General features: G+C 42.5%; 1 protein-coding gene and 1 long non-coding RNA gene across 2 annotated transcripts; one reads left to right on the top strand and one right to left on the bottom strand.

The window, feature by feature from the left end:
• Positions 1 to 338: 338 nt before the first annotated feature.
• Positions 339 to 21,110, top strand: CFAP53 (cilia and flagella associated protein 53). The gene is made up of 8 exons (XM_008148275.3): positions 339 to 473; positions 5,057 to 5,286; positions 5,992 to 6,165; positions 10,326 to 10,629; positions 12,369 to 12,587; positions 15,215 to 15,431; positions 17,776 to 17,878; positions 20,783 to 21,110. Exons 1-8 carry the CDS (start codon positions 405 to 407, stop codon positions 21,009 to 21,011), a joined length of 1,545 nt encoding a protein of 514 aa, XP_008146497.2. The 5' UTR covers positions 339 to 404; the 3' UTR covers positions 21,012 to 21,110.
• On the bottom strand, positions 19,175 to 26,386 carry LOC129150991 (uncharacterized). Its single transcript, XR_008557789.1, has 3 exons — positions 26,307 to 26,386; positions 23,422 to 23,565; positions 19,175 to 19,306 (listed from the first exon to the last, which is right to left on the bottom strand). It is a non-coding gene; the product is annotated as an uncharacterized LOC129150991 (long non-coding RNA).
• Between the last annotated feature and the right edge of the window lie 15 nt (positions 26,387 to 26,401).

Here is a 26,401-nt window from a genome sequence, read left to right as displayed (position 1 = left end):
ACCTTTCTCGTGCTTTTAGGCCGACTGGTTATAGGCTACAAATAGCAAAGCCAATTGGAATACTATTAGATCTTCGACTTCACTTCGGGTAAAGGAGGCTTTTTCCTACTATTCTGATGAACCCTAAGGAAAAGGGCGAGGCCCACAGGAGACCTAATCAAGGGCGTGGTGAGGGCCCCTTCCCCTTCCCCGACCCGCGCAGGCTCAGCTTATCCGCTTCCAGAGGAAGTCGCTAGTCCCGGCGTCTACGGTCACCATGGTGATAGGATCAACTTCCGCCCCACCCACCTGCCCCGCGAGGCTCACCATGGCAACCGGACATCTGTGTCGCGGAAGCTGGTTCCGCCGGTCGCCACCGTTAGGGAACTGCGGCAGACGCCGCCCCATCCCGAGGGGACTCGAAAATGTACAGCCAGCGGTTTGGCATCGTACAGCGGGAGGTTAAGGGCCCCACTCCCAAAGTGGTGATGGTGGTAAGCAGGGCATGTGTGCGGGTCCCCACTGCTTTCTGCATCCTCCAGCCCTCCAGACCCCGCTGAGCCCGATCTGGTCTCCAGCGGGGGCTCTCAGGAAAACTGGTGCCTGACACGATGGGGTTGAGTTTTGAAAAGATGGATAATTTCGCTTCGTGTTCCATCCCTCTCCCCCCTCTCCTGCGTCAGTTACAATATTTAGATTCTGTATTTGGAGAATTACTACTTGGGATCTTGAGAGGTTTCAGTCTCCAAGACACCCAAAGGCTGTCCTTGTCCCTTGAGATTTGCGGAGTGTGTGTCATGGGAAAGGCAGTGGGTCAGGCAGCAGGAAACCGGGTCTGGGCTGGAGGTGATTTGTGTGTCTGTGGAAGGGGTGTTGGGCTGTGAGGGGTTGCCAGGGGTTACAGAGCCCCTCTGTGCAAACTCAACTGTAATAGAAGCGTCCCTGCAGGCCTGGCTGGAAACAGGACGGTTTGTTGCCCGGAAAGCTGGCTTGGTCTTAGGTCCACGCACCTGTGTTTCAACAGGCTACAAGACTTCCATGTGTAATTAGGCAATTATGAAGGTATTGCTTGAGTGGCTCCTGCATGCACAGCAAAGTGGGAGACACAATGACCCTGGGAGGGTTACCCTTCCATAGAAGTCTGATCCCTGCCTTCCAGTTGCTTATTATCTAATGGCAGAAACAACTTCTCATGCAGAAAACCATAAAAGGTTAACAGTAGATGGTGATACGCTCTAGCCGTGAGGACTCTTTATGAAGGGGATATCAGGGATAATGAAGGATACAATTTTATGTTCCATGTGCACACAGCAATTATCAGTCCATTTATAGACCTGCTCCCTCCAAGGACTGTAGGATTGGGTCTGAAATCAGTACACTGGAGCTTCTACAGACTGGAGGGATTAAGTTAATTATAGACAGACTTAATCAGGAACAGAAACTTACCTGCTTTGGGTTTGGTATCAGAACACAGAGCGGAGGGGCTGGTGCCATTGGTCAGGTGCCATTACTGGTGTTGGGAACAGTAAGGATTTATGTCCCACCAGATTACCACCAGACCAGAGAATCAGGCCTATGTAATGCTTTTGAGCTTATACTTTGAGCTTATAGAAAAATAAAAAGGAAAAGATCAGAGTCTGTGCATCTCAGATGTCGGGGTGTGATAAGAAATGTGGATGTTAGCGGTTGCAGAGTTGTGGGAGAAGAATAAAAGCCACCAGAGCTGAGACTCGGATGCTAAACAACTCCACCAGAACACAGCAATAAAAGGTGTAATGCCTGAAGTAATGGAAAAGCGAAATGAGCCACCTTTTGATGAGTGCCTCCTAGGAACCCAGTTATTTGCTTCTCAAAATAGTTTTTTAGCAGGGCATTTATTCTGGTCATGGATAGAGGGGTAGAGGCCAGAATCATAGCTAGAATATCAGACATTATTCTTTAAGAGATTAAACTGTAAACTGTAACACTAGGAGCTATAATGTGAGCTGTTACAGTAACAAAAGCCTTCAGTGACCTTGAAAATACAAGGTAGTTATAAAATTCTTTTTTGCTTGCCTTTAGCATGGTTTAGAGTCCAGTGTCTACACATGACTTTTTAAAAATGTATATTTTATTGATTTTTTACAGAGAGGAAGGGAGAGGGATAGAGATTTAGAAACATTGATCATCTGCCTCCTGCACACCCCCTACTGGGGATGTGCCTGCAACCAAGGTACATGCCCTTGACCAGAATCGAACCTGGGACCCTTCAATCCACAGGCTGACGCTCTATCCAATGAGCCAAACCGGTTAGGGCTACACATGACTTTTGATCACTTGAAATATGCCTGGAATCACCTGTTGAGATGATAATATAGGTTAAATAAAATATATTATTATAATTAATTTCCCCTGTTTCTTTTTACTCTTTTATTTTTCAATTATAGTTTACATTCAATATTATTTTGTATTAGTTTCAGGTGTCTTTTTACTTTTAAAAATGCAGTGACTAGAAATGTTAAATTACAGATCTGGTTTACATTATATTTCCATTAAGCAGTGACAGTTTTGATTAATGACAAGACTGTGCATGGATTGGCATCATCTTGGTAGAAAACTCCAGGTCATACCTTATTCATCCAGAGAATGGGTCCGTTCTGGCCACACAGTCCTACATAGCAAGCCCCAAGCCTTAAAAGGCTTCCTCTGCCCTGGCTGTTTCTCACTGTCCTCTCTGCTTCAGCCAAAATGTGCCTCAGGGCCTGATTCTTGGCAAGACAATTGATTCCTGCTGATCCTGGAACTGGGTTGCTGTTCTCAGCTTGTATGTATGTCTACTGGGAACCCGAGTTTCTGTGTGTGTCCTACCCAAGGTGCAGTTTTAACCCTGCTCTGTTTTGTTGATACTGAATCTGCATTTCTAAAATGCCATACATATTAGAGAACAGTAATTTGTTAACTGGCTCCAGACTCTTAAGTAATTCTGGTATGGATTAGCTAATTCCCATGATATTACTCCCAACATCATGTTCTCATCTCAACCTTGCCTTATCTTGTTCAGTTAAACCTAAGTATCTATCTGTGTACCAGAACCCTTAATCTTTTCATCAAACTTCTCCAGATGTTGATTTTCTTTCTCCAGAAGACTCCTTTACCAAGACCAACCTTATATTTTGGTAGTCCTGACAATGACGTTCTAAGTGTAAGTGATCAGGTTGACTCTCTGCCGTAAGTTGAGTTTTGTTACTGTGAATCAGGACCCCAGAGTGTCATGACTCACATAAGGTTGACTTGATAGAACTAGCTGGAGTACAAAGCTCACGACCGTGGGTTTAATGGTGGCCCTAGGAGGAGCAGAAATTGTATCAAGCCCACCCAGAAACACTGTCTTTTCTTTCTGCCTTTCCTTCGTATGAGAACCTGACAGTGGTAGCATTATGTTCCATGCTAGGAATTCAGAATTGAAAAAGATATACTCCATGTGATTTTATTACATGTATCAATATCTACTCAAAATGGTGTGTGCATTTCCAACCTTTTAGTGGATGTTTGCATAGAATGAACCTATTTACAGGAGCATAGCCCTTGCCTTAAACTCCTGGGCACAATAGAAATAGAAATAAAGTTCTGCCACCAGTTTGCTCTTCTTTTTTACTTTTCCTTAGTTCTCTCCTCTCTCCCACCCTTTCTTCCTTCTCACAACTCATTTCATATTCATTCCATATATAGTTGACCTTGAACAACATAGGTTTGAATTGCATGATATCCACTCATACATGGATGTTTTTCAATAAATACCTGTACTATTTTTTTTAATGTTTTTATTGATTTTAGAGAGAAAGGAAGGGAGAGGGAGGGAGAGAGAGAAATATCCATTGCTGCCTCCTGCACGCCCCCCACTGGAGATTGAGCCCGCAACCTGGGCATGTACCCTAACTGGGAATCAAACTGGTGACCTCTTGGTGTATGGGTGGATGCTCAACCAATGAGCCACACCAGCTGGGCCCTGTACTATTTTTATATATGTTTTTTGTATTGATTTTTTACAGAGAGGAAGGGAGAGGGATAGAGCGTTAGAAACATCGATGAGAGAGAAACATCGATCGGCTGCCTCTTGCACACTCCCCACTGGGGATGTGCCTGCAACCAAGGTACATGCCCTTGACCGGAATCAAACCTGGGACCCTTGAGTCTGCAGGCCGATGCTCTATCCACTGAACCAAACCGGTCAGGGCTCTACTATTTTTGATTGACAGTTTGGAGTCCAGAGATGCAGAGAGCCGACTATGCATTGATCTAATTTTTTATATTTTTATAGGGGACTAGCATCCACAGATTTTGGTAGAGGGGGTGGTGGTCCTGGAACCATTCCCCTGTGGATAGATACCATGGAACAACTTAAGTTTTGGGCAAGTCAAAAGTTATAGGTGGATTTTTGACTTTGTGTGCTCCTAGCTCCCGTTTTGTTCAAGGGTCACATGTACTTAGGTAGCAGCCTCTTACAAATTTTTTAAATTGATTTTTGAGAGAGAGATTTGTTGTTGGTAACTTATTTATACATTCATTGGTTTCTTCTTCTATGTGCCCTGGCTAGATATCAAACCTGCAGTCTCAGTATATTGGGACCATGCTCTAACCATAAGGTACTTGGTCATGGCCACATAGTAGCCTCTTTAAATTGAAAGTGTTTTGATGGTGGTAACTATGTTGTCTGCCGAGAGAAACAGTAGAATACTGAGTGGCAAGAGCAAGGTCAAGAATCGGAAGACCTCTAATTCTTGTTCTATCCAGGTCTGCTTTATTTGAAGCACCTTGAGCAAATCAATGTCTCTGATTTGACTAGATAATCTCTAGCATCCCATTCAGATTTTCTACTTTATAATTCTATGAACTTTTACTCAAATGGCACTTGAGAAATATTTGAGACGGATTTGATCTTAAGTATAGGCTCAAAGAATCAAACAAGTTACACCTTAGCCACTTAAACTTATATAGTACCAAGTTTTATTTAGTCTGAGTATTGGTGGAGATCATGATTCATTGAAAATATGCTGTTGATTTTGGATCTATCAAAAGTGATAGTTGTTCTTTGTTTTAGAGAGCCAGGCCTCCCGAAGGCCAAAAGGCTGAGCAACAGCTGGAGAGAATCCTACGCAGCTATGAGAAACATCATGCCATTTTGGATTCCATTAAGTCCATAGAGCGGGATCGCTTGAAAGTTGACTGGTACAAGCGCAATGACCGCAGATTTGTGGACAGTCTTGTGAAAACAAGAACGAAGGATGCCATGCAAGGATTTATCATCAACACTGAAGAAAGACGAAATAAGTAAGGCTCACAAGCCTGATGACCCAGACTATGAAATAATCCTGAAACCACTTGAGATTGACCAGTCAAAAAAAATCAACTGAATGTTATAGTAAGAATCATGGCTGAGATATTCATATTCCTGCCAAATCAATAACTAAGTATTTTTACTTATAATCACCTGCATTATCATGATAGCAAAAGAATAATTGTTTTATATTTTGTTATTTTAATTAAAATCTCATTTTTCCTTTTGTTAAAGATATACATTACATATCACATCTATATGTGATCAAATAAAATATTGCACAGATCAGTGCTTTATTTTTTAGTAAGTTTTTGTTGATTTCAGAGAAGAAGGGCGAGGGAGAGAGAGAAACATCAACGATGAGAGAGTATCACCAATCAGCTGCCTCCTGCAAGCCCCCATCAGGAGTAGCGTCCAGAACTCAGGCATGTGCCCTGACCAGGAATTGAACCGTGACCTCCTTGTTCATAGGTTGACGCTCAACCACTGAGCAACACTGGCCGGGCTCTCTTTATTGCTTTAAATGACAACTAGCTTTATTTTATGAAGAATGCAATGATCTTTCCCTTCTTGTGAAATTTATGATTAAACATGTACTTCTGAAATAAAATTTAACAAAATAAAAATAAATTTGTAAAATGATGTATGTGGCATCACAGTTTTAATTTAAATTTTTTATTTTTGTCATTTTGTTTCAGGCTCCGTGAACTTTTAGCAGCAGAAGAAAACGAGTATTTTACTGAACTGCAATTGAAAGGAGAAACAATTGAAGATAGAAAAGAAAGAATGAGAGAGAAAACCAGATTATTAAAGCAGAAGAAAGAAAAAGAGAGGCAAGATTTTGTGGCTGAAAAGCTAGACCAACAATTCAGGTAATGATGTCAGAAAAACACACACACAAAATATGTGTATTAAAAAAGGTTTAAGATTGCTAATGTACAGTAGAGTATAGCTTTAAGAGGTTATAGAGAGTAGTTGTACCTTTAAGTCTTGGTAATTATATACACATCATTGCAAAATACAGGCACTAAGGGATTTTTTGGTTTGCGTTAAGAACACTTAATATTTACTCTCAACAAATTTCAAGTATAATATACAGTATTATTGCTTATAGCCCAAGATAAAGTAAAAAGCAAACTCTGAGTTTAAAGTATGGTAGAATACAGAAGGAATATATGAGTTCATTTTTCACAGTGCAAGAAATCTGAATAGATGAGATATCCAAAGGTCAACAGATGTGAGAAAGAAGCAAAACCAAGCATGTGGAGGGATCAAGACATGGTTCTTTTTATTGTTGTTTATCCTCACCTGAGGGTATTTTTCCATTGATTTTTAGAGCGAATGGAAGGGAGGGGGAGAGACAGAGAAACATCGTCAATGTGAGAGACACACATCAATTTGTGGCCTCCTGCCTGCACCCTGACTAGGGCCGGGAATTGATCCTGCAACTGAAGTACGTACCCTTGACCAGGAATCAAACCTGAAACTCTCCAGTCCATGGGCCAATGCTCTATCCACTGAGCCAAACTGGCTAGGGCAAGACATGGTTCAGAGATAAAGCTTTTGCCATCTCTTCTCTTTCTGCCATGAAGTTTCTATTAACCATGTAGACTGTCCTACATCTTCCTAGTAGAGGCCCAAAGGAGAAGTAAGCTATTGCAGTGAATAGTGCATACAAATTGCAGATACAGCTGCTAACAAAGTAAATTAAACTGCTAAGACTAGAGGGAATGGGAAGTTTCAGGGCTTGGAGCTGCTAAAGAAGGGCAGTGAAGAAAACCAGAGCAGTCATGTATGGCGGGGGGCCAGATATGGCGGGGATCTCCTTTTTCCGTGTCCAGCATGGAAAGAGAGATGAATAACCAGTTGGGAGTGGAGGTGGCTAGGGATTGAGAAATAAAAGAAAGAGAGAGAGAGAGAGAAGGGAAAGGAAGAAAGAGAGAGAGAGAGAGAGAGAGAGAGAGAGAGAGAGAGAGAGAGAGAAAGAGAGAGAAAGAAAGAAAGAAAGAAGACGCAGAAAAGAAAGAAAGAAAGAAAGAAAGAAAGGAAGAAAGAAAGAGAAAAAGGAAGAAAGAAAAAGGAAGAAAGAAAGAAAGAAAGAAAGAAAGAAAGAAAGAAAGAAAGGAAGGAAGGAAGGAAAAGAAAAGAAGGAAGGAAGGAAGGAAGGAAGAAAGAAAGACGCAGAGATAGAAAGATAAGCTGGGAGCCGGGTGGAACTGCTGCCTCCTCTGACGGAGGGACAGGGACCCAGAGCCCATGCAGGGTGTTTATTTATACATCCCCAAATACCAGCAAGTATCACCAAAACTTAGGATCAAAGGAGCTTATTTGTATTCTTGAGTAGGCCCGAGCATTCCTGGTGCTTGACTGGATTTACATATCAAATTCACACTCCCCGACACCTGGGCAAAGTTAAGAGTCAGTACTGACAACACATCCAGCCTTTTTGGGGAAGCATGTTCCCAGGGCATGGCTCTGCCTGTTGCCCTGAGTTCAGCTGACAATAATTAAAGAAATGCCCAGGTGCCTTCCCAGGGGGCACTCTACAGTCATGCATATCACCAGAAGGAACTTGCTACTCCCCATCTTTTTTTTTTTTTTAATATATTTTTTATTGATTTTTTACAGAGAGGGAGAGGGATAGAGAGTCAGAAACATCGATGGGAGAGAAACATCGATCAGCTGCCTCCTGCACACCCCCTACTGGGGATGTGCCCGCAACCAAGGTACATGCCCTCGACCGGAATCGAACCCGGGACCTCTCAGTCCGCAGGCCGACGCTCTATCCACTGAGCCAAACCGGTTAGGGCACTACTCCCCATCTTGAAGATGGGTAACTTGAGTTCTACAGATAGTCATTTTACTAGATTTTCAAGCTTGTAGTAACCAAGACAGGGTTAGACTTGGATTATCTGGCCTTTCTGAAGTTTAGCCTCATCTCCTGTCCTTGGTCGGACTTGGACACTCCCTGCTGGCTGCTGAGAAGATGCTGTGAGGGACAAAGGGGACACTAGCAAGTGAGTTTCAATGGCCATTCCTACATTTCCCTAAAGGCTGGTGATGTTATCAGCTATTCATGTGCTTATTTGCCATCTGTAGATCATTCTCTTTGTGAAATGTCTCTTCATTGCTTTTGCCCATTTTCTAATTGGATTAGCTATTAAGTTTTGAGAGTATTTTATTTATTCTGGATATGAGTCCTTTGTGCAGGATATATGGTTTGGAAATACTTTTTCCTAGTCTGTAGCTTGTTTTTTTATTCTGTTAAGAGGGTGTTTCACAGAGAAAAAGGTTTTAATTTTGATGAAACCCAGTTTATCAATACTTCTTTTATGGAGCATGCTCTTGGTACATTGTGTTTTTCTTTTAGGTATTCTATATTTATACACAATGAGCGATTGAACCCCAGATTAAAGTAGAAAGTTTTGAGCTTTGTTTTGCTTTGGGTGTTTTTGTTAAACAAATACCCTAGGATGCATGGTTAGAACACTTGTCTCTGTCAATGACTGGCCAGGCACTGTTCTAAGCACTTTGCATGTATGTACTCTTACAGTGAGGTACCAAAGAACCTAAACTCCAGGGCCAGCCTGCCAGGTTTTCACTCCCAGCTCTACCACACATGAAATGTATGAACTTACCCATGATGCTTAACTGCTCTGTGCCTCCTCTTTCGCGTCTGTAAATGGGGGCTGATCGTAATGATGAAAATGAACTTGCAGTAATGTTCACTGAGACATTGGTGGTTATGAAGATGATAAAAGTCCATACCTGTAACGTGCTTAGAACAATGCCTGCAAATTAAAAATCAGTAAGTGCTGCGAATAGTATTACTACTCCTGGGAAGACACTTAGGCTCCCTGCGTTAACTCTAACACGGAGGTAATTCTTGCTCCTACATTTGAGTTATAAGATACTTACGAGGATGATACAAGATTTCATGTGTGAAAGTACCATGTAAAGCACTCACAAACAAAAAGGTTTCCCTTTTATCAGTGATTATTTTCATTAAAATAGAGGTATTGACCACTCTTGTAATAAGAGTTTAGACTTCATCCTTTCTTTCAGTCTTAGCTATTAAAATGTCATCAGAAGTTCTATATTGAGCCCATTCTCAAACTTCAGCTTCTTGGTGCTGAATTGGGTTTAGAAAACAGGAAGACTTGATGTTGATAAACATTGCCTTCAGTCAGAGGGTCTCCTCGCTTGGCTGGATGCCAGAACCTCCTGGGTGCTCTGACAAGCTGCAGAGGCCTGTGTCCACCCCAGGTGTTCTGATTTACCTAGTCCGGTCTGGGAGGAGGGAGGGAAGAAGTGGGGAGTAGGATTTTGAAAATATCCCTAAGTAATTCTGAAGTGTAGACATCGATGGATATCACAGGGCTCAGTTAAGAACTTTTGAAGAAACTTGAATAACCAAGACTGAAAGAAAGGACACTTATGGTGAGAGCGTGTCTTCTCGAATGGTGACTTAGCCTGGGTGTGCAAAGGCAGCTCAGGCGAAACCCCTTCCGTGGGCGCGTGCCCTGCCCGGAGCCCAGGGAGATGGGGAAGCCTTCATCTGTGCGGTCACAGATGGCCTTTCCTTGAAAGTGCATGTGGGGTCTCTTCCTACCAAAGCCTCACCCACTTGGAATATCGTAGGGGCCCCTCTCTCTCGTGTTTCCTCTGTAGTAATAATCATAGTCTCCAGTTATCGAGCTCTTATCACTTACCGGGCATTTACACTGTTATCTCTGATCCTTACCACAACCTTGAAAGTGTTAAAAAAAAAAAAAGTTCAGATAGGTCAAGTTTTCAACCCAAGGTCACACAGGAAATGTCAAAACTGGATTCAAAGCCTGCTCTGTCTGACCCAGTGCCCGTATTTTGTCTGTGACATCATGGTGCCCGTCTCCCTGCCACTCGTCACGTCTGCTCGTACGGCCTACATCCAGATCTTGGACTTTTCCTATTTCAGGATCTGACTGTACAGATAGGCGCCTACATAGAGCCATGTCTCATGAAGGTTTTGTCTTTAAAATTCTCCTCTCAGGGAACGCTGTGAGGAGCTCCGCACTGAGCTGCTTTCTCTCCACGAGAAGAAGGTGTGTGAGGAGCGGAAAGCACAGGTTGCGTTCAATGAGGAGCTGAAAAGGCAAAAGCTGGTGGAAGAGCAGATGTTCTGTAAGCTCTGGGAGGAAGACCGATTAGCCAAGGAAAGGCGGGAAGCTGAAGAGGCGAAGAGACAGAAAGACCTGGCGGAGAACACACGGCTGGGGCTGAATGCCCAGGTCACCGACATCAACGCGCGAAGGCAGGCAGCGCAGCGGCTAAAGGAAGAGGAGGCGCGCCTTGTGGTGAGCCCTTTATTTTTATTTTTTAAATTTCTTTATTGATTAAGGTATTACGTAAATGCTGGTCATGGGCTGATCACTCCGTGGTTATAGGACCGGTTGCAGGCCTCTGACTGCACAGTTTGCCTAATGCCCTTGGCCGGTTCACGGGGCAACATGATCAGAGCCTTGGATTTCAAGGCCCAGCTGACAGCGCCCTCCCATTGCAGAGAGCAAGTCACTTCACCGCGGCAGCTCAATGTCTTTATCTGCGAAAAGAGGAAAACGCAACTGCCTTTTTTGGGAGGGTGAAATGGGATAATCATTGGCAGTGCTATGGAGGGCTAGTGGCAATTTGGCAACATCCCCTGTTCTTTGATGTATGATCTGTAAATTGACAGTTTCCAAATCCTATGAAGAAATGCTGTGGAACAGCTATGGGACCTTCTGGCCACCAATATCAATAATTTAGTTCCAACAAGATTGCTGCCTCTACTGCAGCATTTTCAACTCGTGTGCGGTTGAAACATGCAGCACCTATTTGGCTGGGGCACTGACCTCTTTTCCCTTAGGTTGTCTAATAAAACAATGACAACAGCCAACACACAATAACCATCTGCTGTGAATGAATCAACATTACACCGTCATTGTCTAACTTATTTGATAGTTAAACCAGAATCCAAAGATGGTTGTTATAAGCCTCTTTTAGAAAGAAGGACTGTTTATTATTCACTTCAGATTGAAAGGGGTGCAATAAATTCATTACATTGGCACAACAGGTGTAAGATTAAAACTATACTGGTGAAGCCAAAACATGGCAAACTACTTTTAGGTGTCTCAATCTTTAACAGTTTCCCCCGTTCCACCCCTTCCTATCTTATAGTCTGGATTCGGCTGATTACTTCCTCTGGATGTGGTTGGGCTTACTTTGTAAAAAGTGTGGCCTGCTATTCCACCGGCTTTCATGCTTGATACCCATTCCTTTTCCTTAGATTCTGCACTTATCGAATTTGACCCTTACCATTCAGTTGGATTTACTGGCATTAGTGGAAAAGTCTAGTATATATAGCTCCCCTCTCACAAACCAGTAATCACGGCTGTTATGAATCTCAGTTAAATCAAGTCAAATTGAGATTTGTATCCCATCTTCACTATTGATTACTACGTCACCTCCTGTCCCAGCTGGACAAATCCTTATCCCTTCAGGAGAGTTCAGCTGCCTCTGGCAGGAGGACTAATGGCCCACATTTCCTACCAAACCCACAATGCCCAACAGCACTGGTGCCCCAGTTAGAACCGCCTGTTTGGCCAGGCAATCAAGCAGCCAGAAAGCTAAGAAAATGAGAGGAATGGGGGAATACTTTAAGGAATATAATGCTTAAAATTTGGTTTTGCGTATTTAGCTGACATGTACATTTCCATGTTGGACTCATATTGCTGTTTAATAATGCACCCACATGTAGATGTGCAGATGGGCATAGAAGAGTGAAGTGTAGAAGGCCAATCCACTGAAATGTTGAGAGTGGTGCTGAGTGATGGGTACTAGGTTTAAAGGCGATTTCTCTTTATACATTTCTGCATTTTGAACTTGGCAACTATTACTTTATAATTACACAGCAATTTCACAAAGCCTTACTGCTGGCTCAGCAGGAGAAGGCAAGTTTTATTTCTTATAGTCCTTCTAATTCCAGGTGTATATATGAAACACATTTATTCGTTTTGTCCAACTGTACTGAATTATCTTCTTTATTGTTCTGCTTTAGGAAGATGACAGAGCTCAGGTGAAACTTGAGGATGAGCAGGATAAGCTAAAGAAACAGAGGACAAAACAGAAACTTAGGACCACTTTGCAAAAAGCCCTCCAAGAGAAGATAGAACGTCTTCAGCAGGAGCACAGAGAAGAAAAGGACTTGCGCACGAAACTCGTGCAAATGGCCCAGAAAGACTTACAGGACGAGGCTGATAAAAACAAGCAAAAAAGAGTAAGACATGCGTTCAGTGTCTAATATGTGCCGGGTGAAATTCCTTGTTGAGCTCTCAGTCTTACAGGAGCCAGCCACATGCAGGATGAACCATATCAGTGCCACTCTAAGTGTGGTGTCAGCATCATCTGGGAGAATATTAGAGATAGAAATTCGTAGGCTCCAGAATCAGAATCTAGAAATCCTGGCGGGGGCAAGAAATCTGTGTTTTAACAAGCTCCCCCAGGTTTATTCAGATGCTCACCGAGTCCTGAGAACTCCTACTCTGTCACATGGTGAGGGGATCGCAGGAGGAGGAGGGATTATGCCTGCCTGCACGATGGGGAGGACATCACTGAGAAAGTGATAGGAAAGGGTATGTAAAGTGTTGTCAGGCAAGGAGAGTAGAGAAAAGCATTCCAGTATTCATTCAGCTGTCTGCTCCTTTGACACTTTGCAAAGCCTCCCCCCATTATTAACATCCCCCAACAGAGTGGAACATTTGTTACAGTTGATTAACCTACATTATTATCATTATCACCCAAGGTCCATAATTTACATTAAGCTTCGCTTTTGGTGTGTGTGTGTGTGTGTGTGTGTGTGTTTTGTTTTGTTAATCCTCACCCGAGGATATTTTTCCATTGCTTTTTAGAGAGAGTGGTTGGGAGGGGGGAGACACAGAGAGAGAGAGAGAGAGAGAGAGAGAGAAACATTGCTGTGAGAGAGACACATCAATTAGTTGGTGCTCCCTTCAAGCCTGCATAAGATTCACTCTTGGTGTTATACATTCTATGGGTTTGGACAGATGTGTATAATGACACAAATCTACCATGACAGTACCATACAGAGTAGTTTCACTGGCCTAAAACTGTCTCCATAGTTTTGCCTTTTCCCAGAATGTCATATAGTTGGAATCATAAAGTATGTAGCCTTTATAGATTGGTTTATTTCACTAAGTAATATGCATTTAAATTTCCTATATGTCTTTTCACCTTGTCAAAAGTCAATGGAGAGTAAATGTGAGGGTTTATTTCTGGACTTTTAGTTCTAGTATACCATTCATCTATATGTCCATCCTTATGCTGCATCTCATGTTTATGCATCTTGATCACTGTAGCTTTGTAGTGAGTTTGAAATCAGGAAATGTAAATCCTCCAACTTTGTTCTTCTTTTTCAAATTGTTTTGATTATTCGGACTCCCTTCAATTTCCATGTGAATTTAGGATCAGTTTATTGATTTTTGCAAAGAAGACAATGAAATTTTGTTAGGGATTATTTTGAATCTCTAGACCAATCTGGGGACAATTGCCATTTTAACAATATTGTCTACTGATCCATAAACATAGGATGTCTTTGCGTTTATTTAGGTCTTCTTTAATTTATTTCAATAATATTTCTTAGTTTTAAGAATATAAGTTTTGCCCTTCTCTTAATTAAATTTATTCCTAAGTAAGGATGAGACTACATATATAAGCCATTCTGATAGTGCAGCTATAGCCCTCAAACCTTGCTAGTCCTACCTCAGGTCTATGATTTTCTCAAAAGAGATCAGATCAGAGATTGGATGGAACAGCACAAATATAAAACCATGAAAGATTAAGAAGTAAACTGAAATGTCTTTGTTATAAAGTCCAGTTCACAACCTTAGCTGCACGTTCAAATCACTAGGGAACTTAAAACTATCCATTAGATAAGAATCTCTCAAGGTGAGACTCGGCCCTTAATACTTTTTAAGCTCCCCAAATGGGCATGGTTCTCTCTGTCTCCTAACTCTTCTCCTCTTCCCCCTTCTCCTCCTCTTCCCCCTGCCCCTTCCCCTCCTCCTCCTCCTCCTCCTCTCCCCCCCCCAGCCCTCCCCCTCCTCTTCCTCCTCCTCCTCCTTCCCCCAGCACATTTCTCTTGCCTCTCTCTCCTAAGCTCCAAGGGCCTTTTTTCGGCCTCCGTAACTTGTTTCCTGAGCCTATTTCTTCTATGGCTCACTTCTACCTCTGTGACTTTCTAAATAAACTTTTGCTTGTATTTGAGTCTTGGCTCTGAATTTTTTCTTAGCCAGAACTCAAGTAAAGAATAAAAACAAAGAAAAGAAAAGAAAGAAAAGCTCCCCAGGTTATTCCAAAGTGTAGCTAAGATTGAGAATTGCTGTTATAAAATATCAGGTGACTGACTTCATCTTCTAGTCAAAGACAGTGCCATAACAGTAGTAGTGATTTATTTTGTTTATCAGGTTAAGATTTCATCTACCCAAATTAAAATAAATGAAAATAAATCTGTACCATTGCAAATTATTTGGGAAACTGCTTTGAGACATACTGTTTGGAATAGTGTTTGAATTAACTTACTCAACAATGTATTTTAAAACATTTCAAACAGATACAAAGAATAGTTCAAAGAACCCCCATGTGTCCCTTACCTAGCTTCAACAACCATCAGCTAATGATCATTCTTGTTTCATCTGTATCACCACCCAATACCCCTACCACCCCTACATATTTTGAAGTAAACCCTTGACATAATAATTCATCTATAAAATTTCAGTGGTAATTCTGAAACATTGAGATTGTAATTCTAAGATTGTTTTTAAATATCCTCAATATCATTATCATACCTAAGAATGTTTTAACAACATGTGGTAAATTTATGTTATGTAGGAAGATAGGATAAGAGAACAGAAGATATATCGTGAGTATTTGGCACAGCAGCGTGAGGAAGAAAATGCTCAGGAGAAAGAATTGGACAGAATATTAGAAGAAGAGAAGGCAAAGCAGTGGGCGGAGAAGGACAAACAGCTGAAACTTGAAAAGGAGGCAAGGAAACAACTTGTGAATGAGGTCATGTGTACAAGAAAACTTCAAGTTCAAGAAAAGTGTAAGGAAATGAATTATATTTTAGTTGGGCCTTTATTCAATTTAAGTAGCATCCAAAATATGTATTAAATAGGTATTATGTATAAACTACTATGAGGGATGTAAAAAGGGTTAAGGCAAGATCCCTGCTCTGCAGGTCTTATCTAAGTGTGACCACCTAAAGCGTATGGAGAGGGTTATATCCCAGCAGACTCTGAGCAGTCGTAGGGGAGACGTTCTGAAGGGTAAAGGAACAGCATGACTAGACAGTGGGCCTTAGTGATTATGAAGGGGAGTGAGAAGGTAGGACAAGACACACATCTCCCGTCCTCCCTTTTATCTGTCCCGCTATGCTTTCTGCAGGTGTCTCCGTACCGCCTACCTACAGACCTTTGCGTGGGTAGTTTTCTCTAGGATGCTTTTGATCTAGAGGAATTCTGGACATCTTTCAAGGCAGCTCAAATGTCTCATTCCTCAAGAGGCCCTCGGTGTCACCCTGTTCCTACTCCTTCTGGGGCTCTCACTATGTCCTACTCATGTCTTAGCACACCGTTGTGTTCCCTGAGCTTCAAGCAGTGCCTGGGGCTCTCACTGAGTCCTGCTCATGTCTCAGCACACCACTGTACTCCCTGATGTCCAAACAGTGCTTGCTTACAAAAGGAAGTATCTGTAGAGAGGAGGAACCGCCACCTCCCGATTCCCATCATTCCATGTCCAGCCCAGTAGATGGACGATTCACAGTTAGGGTGCCATTAGGCTTCACGTTAGTTGTCTTTGCAAGAGAAAGCTCATCTTGGTTCCTTTGGTTAATTCTCCACTCCATGTATTATAACAGCAGTTAAAAATTAAGTCAGCCCAGCCTCTGTTGCTCAGTGGTTGAGCATCGACCTATGAACCAGGAGGTTACGGTTCAGTTGCCATTCAGGGCACATGCCTGGGTTGCTGCTTGATCCTGGTAGGGGGCATGCAAGAGGCAGCAGATAAATGATTCTCTCTCATCATTGATGCTTCTATCTCTCTCTCCCTCTCCCTTACTCTCTGCAGTCAATAAAAAAACTATTTTAAAAAATTATTAAGTCAGTATTAGAAGAAAGCTTATAAATGAAAAGATTCTGTATTCATCCATGATAAATAATTCAGAACAGACTGAGAAAACAAAGAATGTAAGCATTTGGGACCATTTATAAAGAAGGGTACAAAGTCAGTTATAATTCCATCAACCCAGGAATAGCTACTATTCACAACTTCCTGTATTTCCCTCCAATATTTTTATTTTATTTTAAAAAATAAACATATATATATATATTTTTTTTACAGAGAGGAAGGGAGAGGAAGAGATAGGGAGAGAGTTAGAAACATTGATGAGAGAGAAACATCGATCAGCTGCCTCCTGCACGCCCCCTACTGGGGATGTGCCCGCAACCAAGGTACATGCCCTTGACCGGAATCGAACCTGGGACCCTTGAGTCCACAGGCCGAGGCTCTATACACTGAGCCAAACCGGTTTCGGCCAATACTTTTGTTATGTATTTAATTTCCCCCTACAAATCAGGGTCATGTTGTATATATTGTTTTATAGCCTGGATTTTGCACTTATTATAAACATTTCCCAGGTCATTTTTCTTCAATTATAAGATTTATAATGCTGCCTAGAAATCCATTATAAAAATGGACCATAATTTATTTTACCAAAATACAACTAATGGACCTTCAGATTGTTTTGAATCTTCTTACCAGTACGTTAGCATTGCAGGTTATCATGATTAAGTGGCAGATGAATGTGCTACATTTGTCCTAAAAGCTCTGTAAATAGTTTATTTTGGCTTATATATGATTGTTTAAGATGCATTTCTGTAAGTGGATTTTGGGAAGATATGTACATTTCAGATGTGTATTGCCTGGTTGTGTTTATCTTTTGTGAACTCTGTTTGTTTTCTTTGTCATTTTAATTTCCTATAGGGATGCTTCAGTTTTTCTTATTTAATTTTTAAAAACCTTTTATACTAAGACTTTTTAAAATATTTATTTTGTAATAAATAAAAGCTCTCATTAACATTAATGGCAATAGAACTATTTGTCCTCAAGAGGATAAAGTTCTATGGTAATTGGTTTGAAAAAGGCTGAGCATAGAGTCTCAACAAAAAATGATTAAGAGAAAATCTGTGTAGATCACACAGCACATATGAACCTAAACCCTGCTCTTTCCTCAGTGGAGATAACTACTTCTACCTTATTGGCCTAAGATCCAGCTCAATGATTCTAAGCTCTGCCTTTCTAAAAATAATATGCCGTCGATGCCCAGAAAGATGCTAGCAAGTCTTGTCTGAAAAAAGTCAATTAGCAAGGATTGCTGTTGTCTTTCGTAGTGCAACGAAAAGCGAAAGAACTGGAAGAACGTGCTCTGGAACAGGAGCGCATACAGGAAGGTCTTAAAGAGCTTAACCGTGAAGAGGAGGAGAATTTTGTAAGGTATGATTTTTTCTTATTATCACTTACTATCTAAATAAAAAATATGGAGATTTTTAACACAGAGGACCATGTGCCATAATTCTTGCATTACTGACATTATTTTACATCAGTACAGTCAGGTGCTACGTAGCATTTCTACCAACGATGGACTGCATATACGATGATGGTCCCGAGATGATAACAGAGTTGAACCATTCCTATCACCTAGTGCTGTTGTCGCTCTAATAATGCTGTAGTACAGCTCATTACTCCCATGGTTGTGGCAATGCTGGTGTAAACAAACCTACTGTGCTGCCAGTAGGATAAAAGTATTGTATTCTGTGTTTTTGTTTGGGTGCCCTGACCGGGAATCGAACCAGCGACCTTGCAGTGCACGGGACAACGCTCAACCAACCGAGCCACACAGGCAGGGCCTATTCTGTTTCCACTGTACCTTTGGATATGTTTGGATACACAAACAGCAGGCTTGAAGCCTAGGTGTGTAATAGGCTATCCCATCTAGGTTTGTATAAATGCTCTGCAATGTTCACACAACAACGAAATCACCTGACACATTTCTCACGTATCCCTGTCGAAGTGATGCATGGCTAATATATTTTTCCTAAAGGCTCAAATCACTCTACAGAATTTCATATTAAAATAAGTATCAAGGTACCTGGCTAGCTCAGTCGGTAGAGCATGAGACTCTTAAAATAAGTACCAACCATCTTGATAAAATTAAATTCTCTTGCTATTGTGTACATTCTGATTAATTGGGTATTGAACTGAATGATCATCTTTATTTTATTTATTTTTTGTTAATCCTCACCTGAGGATATTTTTTTCCATCACTTTCAGAAAGAGTAGAAGGGAGGGAGGGAGGAGGAGGAGAGAGAGAGACACTGATGTGAGAGAGACACAATGATTGGTTGCTTCCTGCATTCACCACAACTGGGGGTGAGGAGTGAACCCGAAACCCAGATGTGTGCCCAAGACTCTTTGAATGCAGTCCAGTGCTCTAGCTACTGAGCCACATTGACTAGGGCAGATGAACATCTTGAAAAAATAATATAAATTAGAAAAAACTTTTTAAAACAGGCACCAATCCTATATCCTAATGAAATAACTTGATGACTCCCCCCCCCAAGGAAACAAACTGTGAAAATAGAATCTGCCACAGAAGCATATACATGCTATAATCTTTATTTCTAATGAAAGCTGATATTAAAAATGTGGCTTATCGATTGCAAAATGGTGCAACTGCTAAGGATGACGGTATGAAATTTCCTCAAAAAATTAATAATAGAACTATCATGTTGTTGATGTGAGAAATGTCCAAACCTGTAGAGAACGTGTAGAGTTTGTTTGAGCCAACACTGATGACAGTTGCCGGGAAGCAAGATCTCAGATGCTCTGGGGAACGGCTGTTTCACAGTTTCTCTTAAGCATCTGGAATAAAGGAGGGAAGGGAAGGAAGATTACCTAAGGGTGGGAGAAAGCAAGGATTACCAGATAGTTAACAAGATTACATGCTTATCTGAGTGGTTATGTTTATTTCACGATGTGTTAATGTATATGCCTGGTGCCTGACTACCCACCATGACCTGCCCAGTTAGGAATTTATGATCAGATCACCCTGTGAGGTTACTTTCCATAGAACTCCTTCTTAGTCCACAATATGATCTGGCAATTTCACTTCTGAGTATATATCCAAAATAATTAAAAGCAGGACCTTGAAGAGAGATTTGCATGGCCCTGTTCATAGCAGCACTAGTCACAATAGCCAAGAGGTGGAAATAATCCAAATGTCCATTAGCAGATGAACAGATAAACACAATATGGAATCTGTATACTGTGGACTATTATACAGCCTTAAAAAGGAAGGAAATTCTGACACATGTTACAACATGGATGAACCTTGAGGTCATTATGGTAAGTGAAATAAGCCAGACACCAAAATACAAACACTGTGTGATTCTACTTACATGAGGTACCTAGAATAGTCAAATTCATAGTCAGCAAATAGGATGGTGGTTACCAGGGGCTGGGGGGAAGGGGAAAAGGTGAGTTTTCAGTTTTTGATGGGTATAGAATTTCAGATTTGCAAGATGAAAAAATCCTAGAGATTTATTTTACAACAATGTGAATATACTTAACACTTAAAAAATGGTTAAGATGGTAAATTTTATATTATGTGTTTTTTACCACAATAAAAAATCACACTATAAATTAAAAAAAAATTTAATCCTTACCCAAAGATATGTTTTTATTGATATTTAGAGAGAGAGAAAGGAGAGAGAGGGAGAGGGAGAAACATTGATGTGAGAGAGAAGCATCCATCAGTTGCCTCCCAGTATGTGCCCGATCAAGGACTGAGGATTGAACCAGCAACCTGGGTATGTGCCCTGACCAGGAATCAAACCTGCGACCTTTCAGTGTATGGGACGACACTCCAACCAACAGAGCCACACCAGCCAGGGCTCACAGTATAAATCTAAAATGTGGCTTATATATTTAAGACGCTGCTTATCTATGGAAGAAATTGTCCAGTTAATACTGCACAGAATGAGGCAAACTTACCCACTTAGTCACCACAGTATGAGACCACTGCCGGCTTCCCCTGTAGGGGCCTGGCCCTTTGATGGACAGTCTCGCAGAGGAGTGAGAGAGGGGATGGAAAAAGACCAAAACTCTCTCCACATCACAGGGAATATTTTGAAAAATTCCCTCCCTAAAAATTAGTATTTGTTCTAAGATTACCTTAATTATTATATATTGAACACATGATTGGATTTGTCATCTGTTTCTTCCCCACTCACCCTGATTTTAATTTCACTCCACCAATTACATTTTAATTATAATGCCCTAAATAAATCCAAACGCTTACTTCTATAATTTTCTACTTTGACGTTTCTGATACTGCAGACGCTCCGGGTTAGCCCAGGAGTACCGGAAGCAGCTTCAGATGCAAATGTCCTACCAGCAGCAGGCCCGGGAGGCACAGAAGGAAGAGGAGCGCCGGGAGCTGGAGGCGGGGAGAGCTGCGGACAGGATGTGCCAGGACAAGATCCAGGAGCTCCTGAGAGACTTCGGGGTGCAGCTCCACAACGTCCATCCCATGCGGAGGGCGTGCCCTGCCAAGCTCCCGCCGTAGTTTCGTAAACATCAGTGCTTCTTCAGTCTTTTAATATTTTTAACTAAAATACACTTTTATGTTCCTTTGAGCTCATAGATAAACTTCCTTTTTCTCTGAGTTTGCATAATGATACATAATTTTATTCCTTTTTTCGATTTCACGGACTTACAAATCTGAATGATACTTCGTATCACAGTTGTTTTCCTCACCTAGCCGACTTTATCCCACCTACCATCTAAGATGCTAACCGTGTTTTGTGGGGGGTTTAGGCCTGGGAATCGTGGGCACTGTGTAAAATGTGTTTTACTGGTTACGTTTTTTAGAAAGGTAGAAATGAACATGCTCATGTTCCTGACATTCAACATTAAAATTACCTTCACCTCTTTGAGTTTCCTCCCAGGGAATCTCTCAAGGATATTCCTATGGAAACTCGGTTTTACATTATAAACACTGTCATATTGCTGCATATATCATATTTCTAAAGTATAATGGCTACACAGTAATCTACTGAGGTAGTGTGCTATAACTTATTAAACACTGGCCTTTGTTTAAAATTTGTCACTACTACGAATTACACTGTAACAACAATATTCATTTGAATTATTTCCTTAGGATCAATTAATTCCCTGGAGTGAGATTTCTGGGACAAAGGGGATAAACATTTTCATATTTTGCTTTCAACTGCCACATTTGCAAAGGCAGTTTTTAGAGAGGTAGGCTTTTTAGATAAATGTTTTCAAGGCCAATTGGTATTCTCTCTGTAGATTTAAAATTTATTTAAGCAAATTATATGCTAGACTCTCGAGAGTTTTGGCTTTGAGTTTTTATCTACTAATAAGGTATATTACATGAACTTATTTGCAGGTCCTAAATAACTTTGCATATGTAGAATAAATGCCATTTGGTCATGTTATATATTTTTTAACATGTTGCTACATTTTATATATATATATATATATATATATATATACACACACACACACACATTCATATATATTTATATATACATGCATATATATGCACCATGTTGATCTTGGTCTATTATATATCTTGGATCTAGGCCTAATGCGATGTCTTTGTCTGGGTTTGTTATCAGTATATTGTCGGCCATGTAAAGGTATAAGTGTGGGGCCCTAATCAGATAGGGTTTCCATCACATTTATTTTCTCTGTGCCTTCCTCCCCCTCCCCCTCTCCCCACTGTGTCCTTATAAGAAGAAGAAAAGACACCAGAGATTGCTCTCTCCCTGCATGCAGAGAAGACAGGTGAGGATGCAGTGAGAAGGTGACCATCTTTAAGACAGAAAGGGAGTGAGTCCTCACCAGAACCAACCTGCTGGCAGCTTGATCTTACACTCTCAGCCTCCAGAACTGTGAGAAAATAAATGCCTGCTGCTTAATTCCTCCCTCCTCCTCCCCCCCCCACCTCCCCACCCCCGCTTCCTGGGATTTGTTATAGCAGCCTGAGCCCACTAACAGAGCCATATCTTACTCCCCTTAAAGTCTCTCATAGTGCCTGGCACACTAATGTTTGGTGAATTGAACTGTAATCCCCAACTGAACGAGTGTCGCCTGGTGCTGGTGGAGCCAGGGTCTGGGATCTGACAAACCCAGTGGCCAGCTCTATTCCAGTGCAGCTCAGAAGTCAGACACAGGCCACCAGCCCTTACCTGTAACAGGAAAACCCCCAAATCTATGAAACCGGAAAGTTCGGTGCTAAACCTCATTTATCAGCAAAGCCTGACCTGAACAAATGGGAAGCAACTTAAAATCATCTATGTTAAAAAAAAAAAAAAGAAAAGATCTATGTTTTACTATAGAATTAGTAATGATTTAAATTACTGGGCTCCACCCTTGCTCCGGCTGAGACTGTTACAAAACCAAAGCCTTAGGCATCTGCTATCTGCTCACTTTTCTAAAATCCCAAAAGTTCAGACTTTAAAACAGGTCTGGCCCCAAGGGTTTTAGGAAAGGATTGTGGACCTGTGGTACATAGGGGTTAACACCAACCCCACAGTGTCAACCGGAGGAAGACGATGGGACACACGAAGGATCCAGTGTGTACATAAACCGCAGTTGCTATTCGAACAGAATGAGCAATAACTTAATCCTAAACTGGGAAGACGTGTGATGGGAATGAAAACATGTTCATTGATGTGCATGCCACTAGCCGGTGTTGTTTCTGAGCAGTTCATTTCCTCCGCCTACGAAATGTGCTGAGTACACTTTTCAAGGATGTGATGAAAAAGTACAGTATTACCTCGGGAAACAGCAGCAGCGCCATTTAAAGTCCAAGTGGCTTTTTACAAATTGTACTTAACAACTGGAGAAATCAATAAAAATGCAATTAAAACACCAACCATTATTCATTAAGCCTGTCCACATTAATGCTATAAATAATAGGAATAAAAAGAATTTGCTGAATTTACCAAGCTCAGTATATTTTTAGCAGAGCTTCTCCCAAGTCTTCAGTAACTGGTGCTCTCCGCGTGGCTATGACAAGCCCTCTGCTGGACCCTGTGGAGCACAAGGAATAAGACTGAGGAGGTTACCGCCTTGTTGAAGATCAAGACCTACAAACAAGAAATAATTGACAACAGTACCAGGCAACATACCATCAAGTGCTGTCTTAAATATAATCAGGGGAGTAGAACAGACATTGTTGTGCCTTCCTTAAAGGCTCCAGAATGCCTGTGTAGCTGAGCTGAAGGGAGACACCTGGCTGGAACATGGGCAGAGAGCATGTCTGAGGCTGCCTTTGAAGAGCACTCCACTTTTTTGGTTTTTTAAATTTATTTTTATTGATTTCAGAGAGGAAAGGAGAGGGAGGGAGAGAGAAATAGAAACATCAATGATGAGAGAGAATCATTGATGGGCTGCCTCCCGCACACCCCACACTGGGGATCAAGCCCTCAACCCGGGCATGTACCCTGACCGGGAATTGAACCGTGGCCTCTTGGTTCATAGATCGATGCTCAACCACCGAGCTATGTCCAGCCGGGCGGCACCCCACGGTTTTTGTGTGGATTTTATGTTTATTTGGAGCAGCTTCTCGGGGGAGCTTTCAGAGACTTGGAAGAGGGCGGCACTAGGCAAGTCCCACTGAGGAGCCACACCACGGCTGCTCTGGAGTTTGGGGAAGGGAGCGGTTTATGACAGGGGGGGCTATCCAGGAAGGCTTCTGGGGAACGGTGGCACTTGAAGTGGCCTTACAGGTTGTGTGAAGTGTAAGTGGCCTAGACAAGGGAGAGAATATTTGGAGGTGAGTCTGCTGGCGGGGAGAGAGGGTGACTCTTCCAGAGTGAGAAGTGGACTCAACGGGAGGATCGATCTTGGGGCAGGAGGTTAGACCATTCTGGGACAGACCAGAAAGTCCCATACTCCAAATCAGAAAAGGGAACATTTCCTAAACCCCACCAGGTTTCACTGGAATTTCAGTTACTGCCCATCACACATGCTGTGTGGCCAGACCACCTTTCTTCCTTTCTCACCGAGGGCACAGTCTTGATTGCATGATTTAACACTACTGATAACGGGACTACTCACACCAGGAGGAGGAAGGTGCCCTGGTAGGTGACAGGCAGCAGGGGCTTAGTGGCTTTGAGAGTTGGTGCCTGGGTGCTCGATGGGCCTCTAAGGCCAGTTGAGAGGTCAGAGAACTGAGGGCAGCAGTACACCTGCCTTGCCTGCCAGGAGACTGAATGAGATGATACAAGGGCGAGCACTCGGCAAATGCTATGTGCGCAAACTCGGCACCAGAAACGGATCCTAATGCGTCTCCTGTCCTTCCAGTGAACCGTGAAACTGCTCACACGTGCTCAGTTGCCGTTCCTGGTCAAGTGACTTCAGGCCCAGAGCATAGTCTGGCTTTGTCGAGGCTCTAACATCTTCAAACACGTTGTTATTACTTACCAGTAGCCATTCAGATATGTGTGCGGTGTTTTACAAGCATTTCTAGTTGGACTGGGTCCTCATGATAGCCATGGGCACTTGACAGGGATTCCTTTTTCCTTTTTGTGATTGAGGTATAACATTCATACAGTAAAATGTGAAAAGTGCAGCGTGGTGAATTTTTCCGAAGGGCTGACTGCAGAGTCTTGCTGCAGCCCAGGAGGCAGCCAGGTCTGGCACCTGACAGGGGCCGAGAAGCTGGAGGCAGCTCAGTGATTTGTAGAAAACTGGGGCGGGGAGAATAGGGCCAGATCAGGATTTAGGGCAATTACTCCAAACAACAAATCATCTCATCGTAAATCAAATTCCAAGTCTGGGGCCAAGAGCGGGAGAAATTGACGTGCAGCCGAAATGCAAGGGAGGAAATCACCCAGATTAAATGCGCTTTCCCAACAACGGGCTGCACACAGGCACCCACTGTCAGGAACTGGGGGGATTCTTCCGGAAATTACTTTTCCTGCCAGAGGAGCCACCTAGGCCAGTCCCATTACGGAGTAGAGACTACAAAAATCAAGCTCTCTGGCAGCTCCCACTCTGCCTTCAGAGCCCTCTCCCCCCATGACATTCGTCTCTTGTCCCAGCTCGGCACCCAGAGGGCAGGACCCCACTTTATGACCCCACCCGCAGACACACCACTCATGTCCTTTTCTCCCACAAGGACACAGCTGTCTACCTTCTCCCACACCCCCAAGCCAGTTCTCTCTTTCCTGACCCCAAGCTCACCTGTCCTCAGTGCCATGAGTGCAATGCCCACCCTCACCTGAAGATGTTCTGGCATACTAGTCTCAGAGACTGCAGTGACTCAGGTTTGGACCCAGAGCTCCATGGACAAACCCCCTTAGGGCGCCGTGCCACCGGGAGACCGCTTCAGACGGATTGCCGTCTCCCGTTATTTCATCGTGAACTCGGACATCAGGAAAGTCAGTTCCTGCAGTGGCGTCTCTGGGTCAAAGGGACTGTGCATTTTGATGTCTGATCATAATTGCCAAGCAGCCAGCAAGATCCCGTCCATGCTACTCACTAGAAGCAGTTGGATGGTGGATCCGGGCTCAGTTATGGGAGGAGGAACCTGACCCCTGTGGGTTTCTTCAGGTGTTTTGTATATAGAGTGTATGTTTCAAGACACCGGAAATGCCAGAATATTTGCTGACACATCTGAGAGGATGGAAAGACAGGAAGCTAGACAAGTTGGCGGTGGTTACCACCCAGTCGTTGGTGCAGCAGCGCGGTGTCTCCGGGGTCTGTACGAGCACCCAGGCCAGCACTCCGCACCTGCTCTCCCGCATGTGGGTGGAGGGCTTGATTGCACTGTCCACACGCCCAGCTTGGAACGTGCCGGCAAGCAGATTACCTCATTTCTTACCTCTCAAAGCACGTGGCATGCAGTTCATAGAAGTGTGTGTCTTCAGTCGGAACAAAGTTTAATTTTGCATTGTAGTCAGAGTTTGGTGGCCCGAG

Source organism: Eptesicus fuscus, chromosome 12 (assembly GCF_027574615.1).
Source record: "Eptesicus fuscus isolate TK198812 chromosome 12, DD_ASM_mEF_20220401, whole genome shotgun sequence".
NCBI classification, from domain to species: domain Eukaryota; kingdom Metazoa; phylum Chordata; class Mammalia; order Chiroptera; family Vespertilionidae; genus Eptesicus; species Eptesicus fuscus.
Note: the sequence above shows the minus strand (reverse complement) of the source record. Positions and strands in the feature narration are given on the sequence as shown.

Coding starts and splice junctions, on each gene's coding strand:
- CFAP53 (XM_008148275.3), top strand. CDS start 405: ATGTACAGCCAGCGGTTTGGCATCGTACAGCGGGAGGTTAAGGGCCCC. Junction 474..5,056: donor CTCCCAAAGTGGTGATGGTG/GTAAGCAGGGCA, acceptor TCTTTGTTTTAG/AGAGCCAGGCCTCCCGAAGG. Junction 6,166..10,325: donor AAGCTAGACCAACAATTCAG/GTAATGATGTCA, acceptor TTCTCCTCTCAG/GGAACGCTGTGAGGAGCTCC.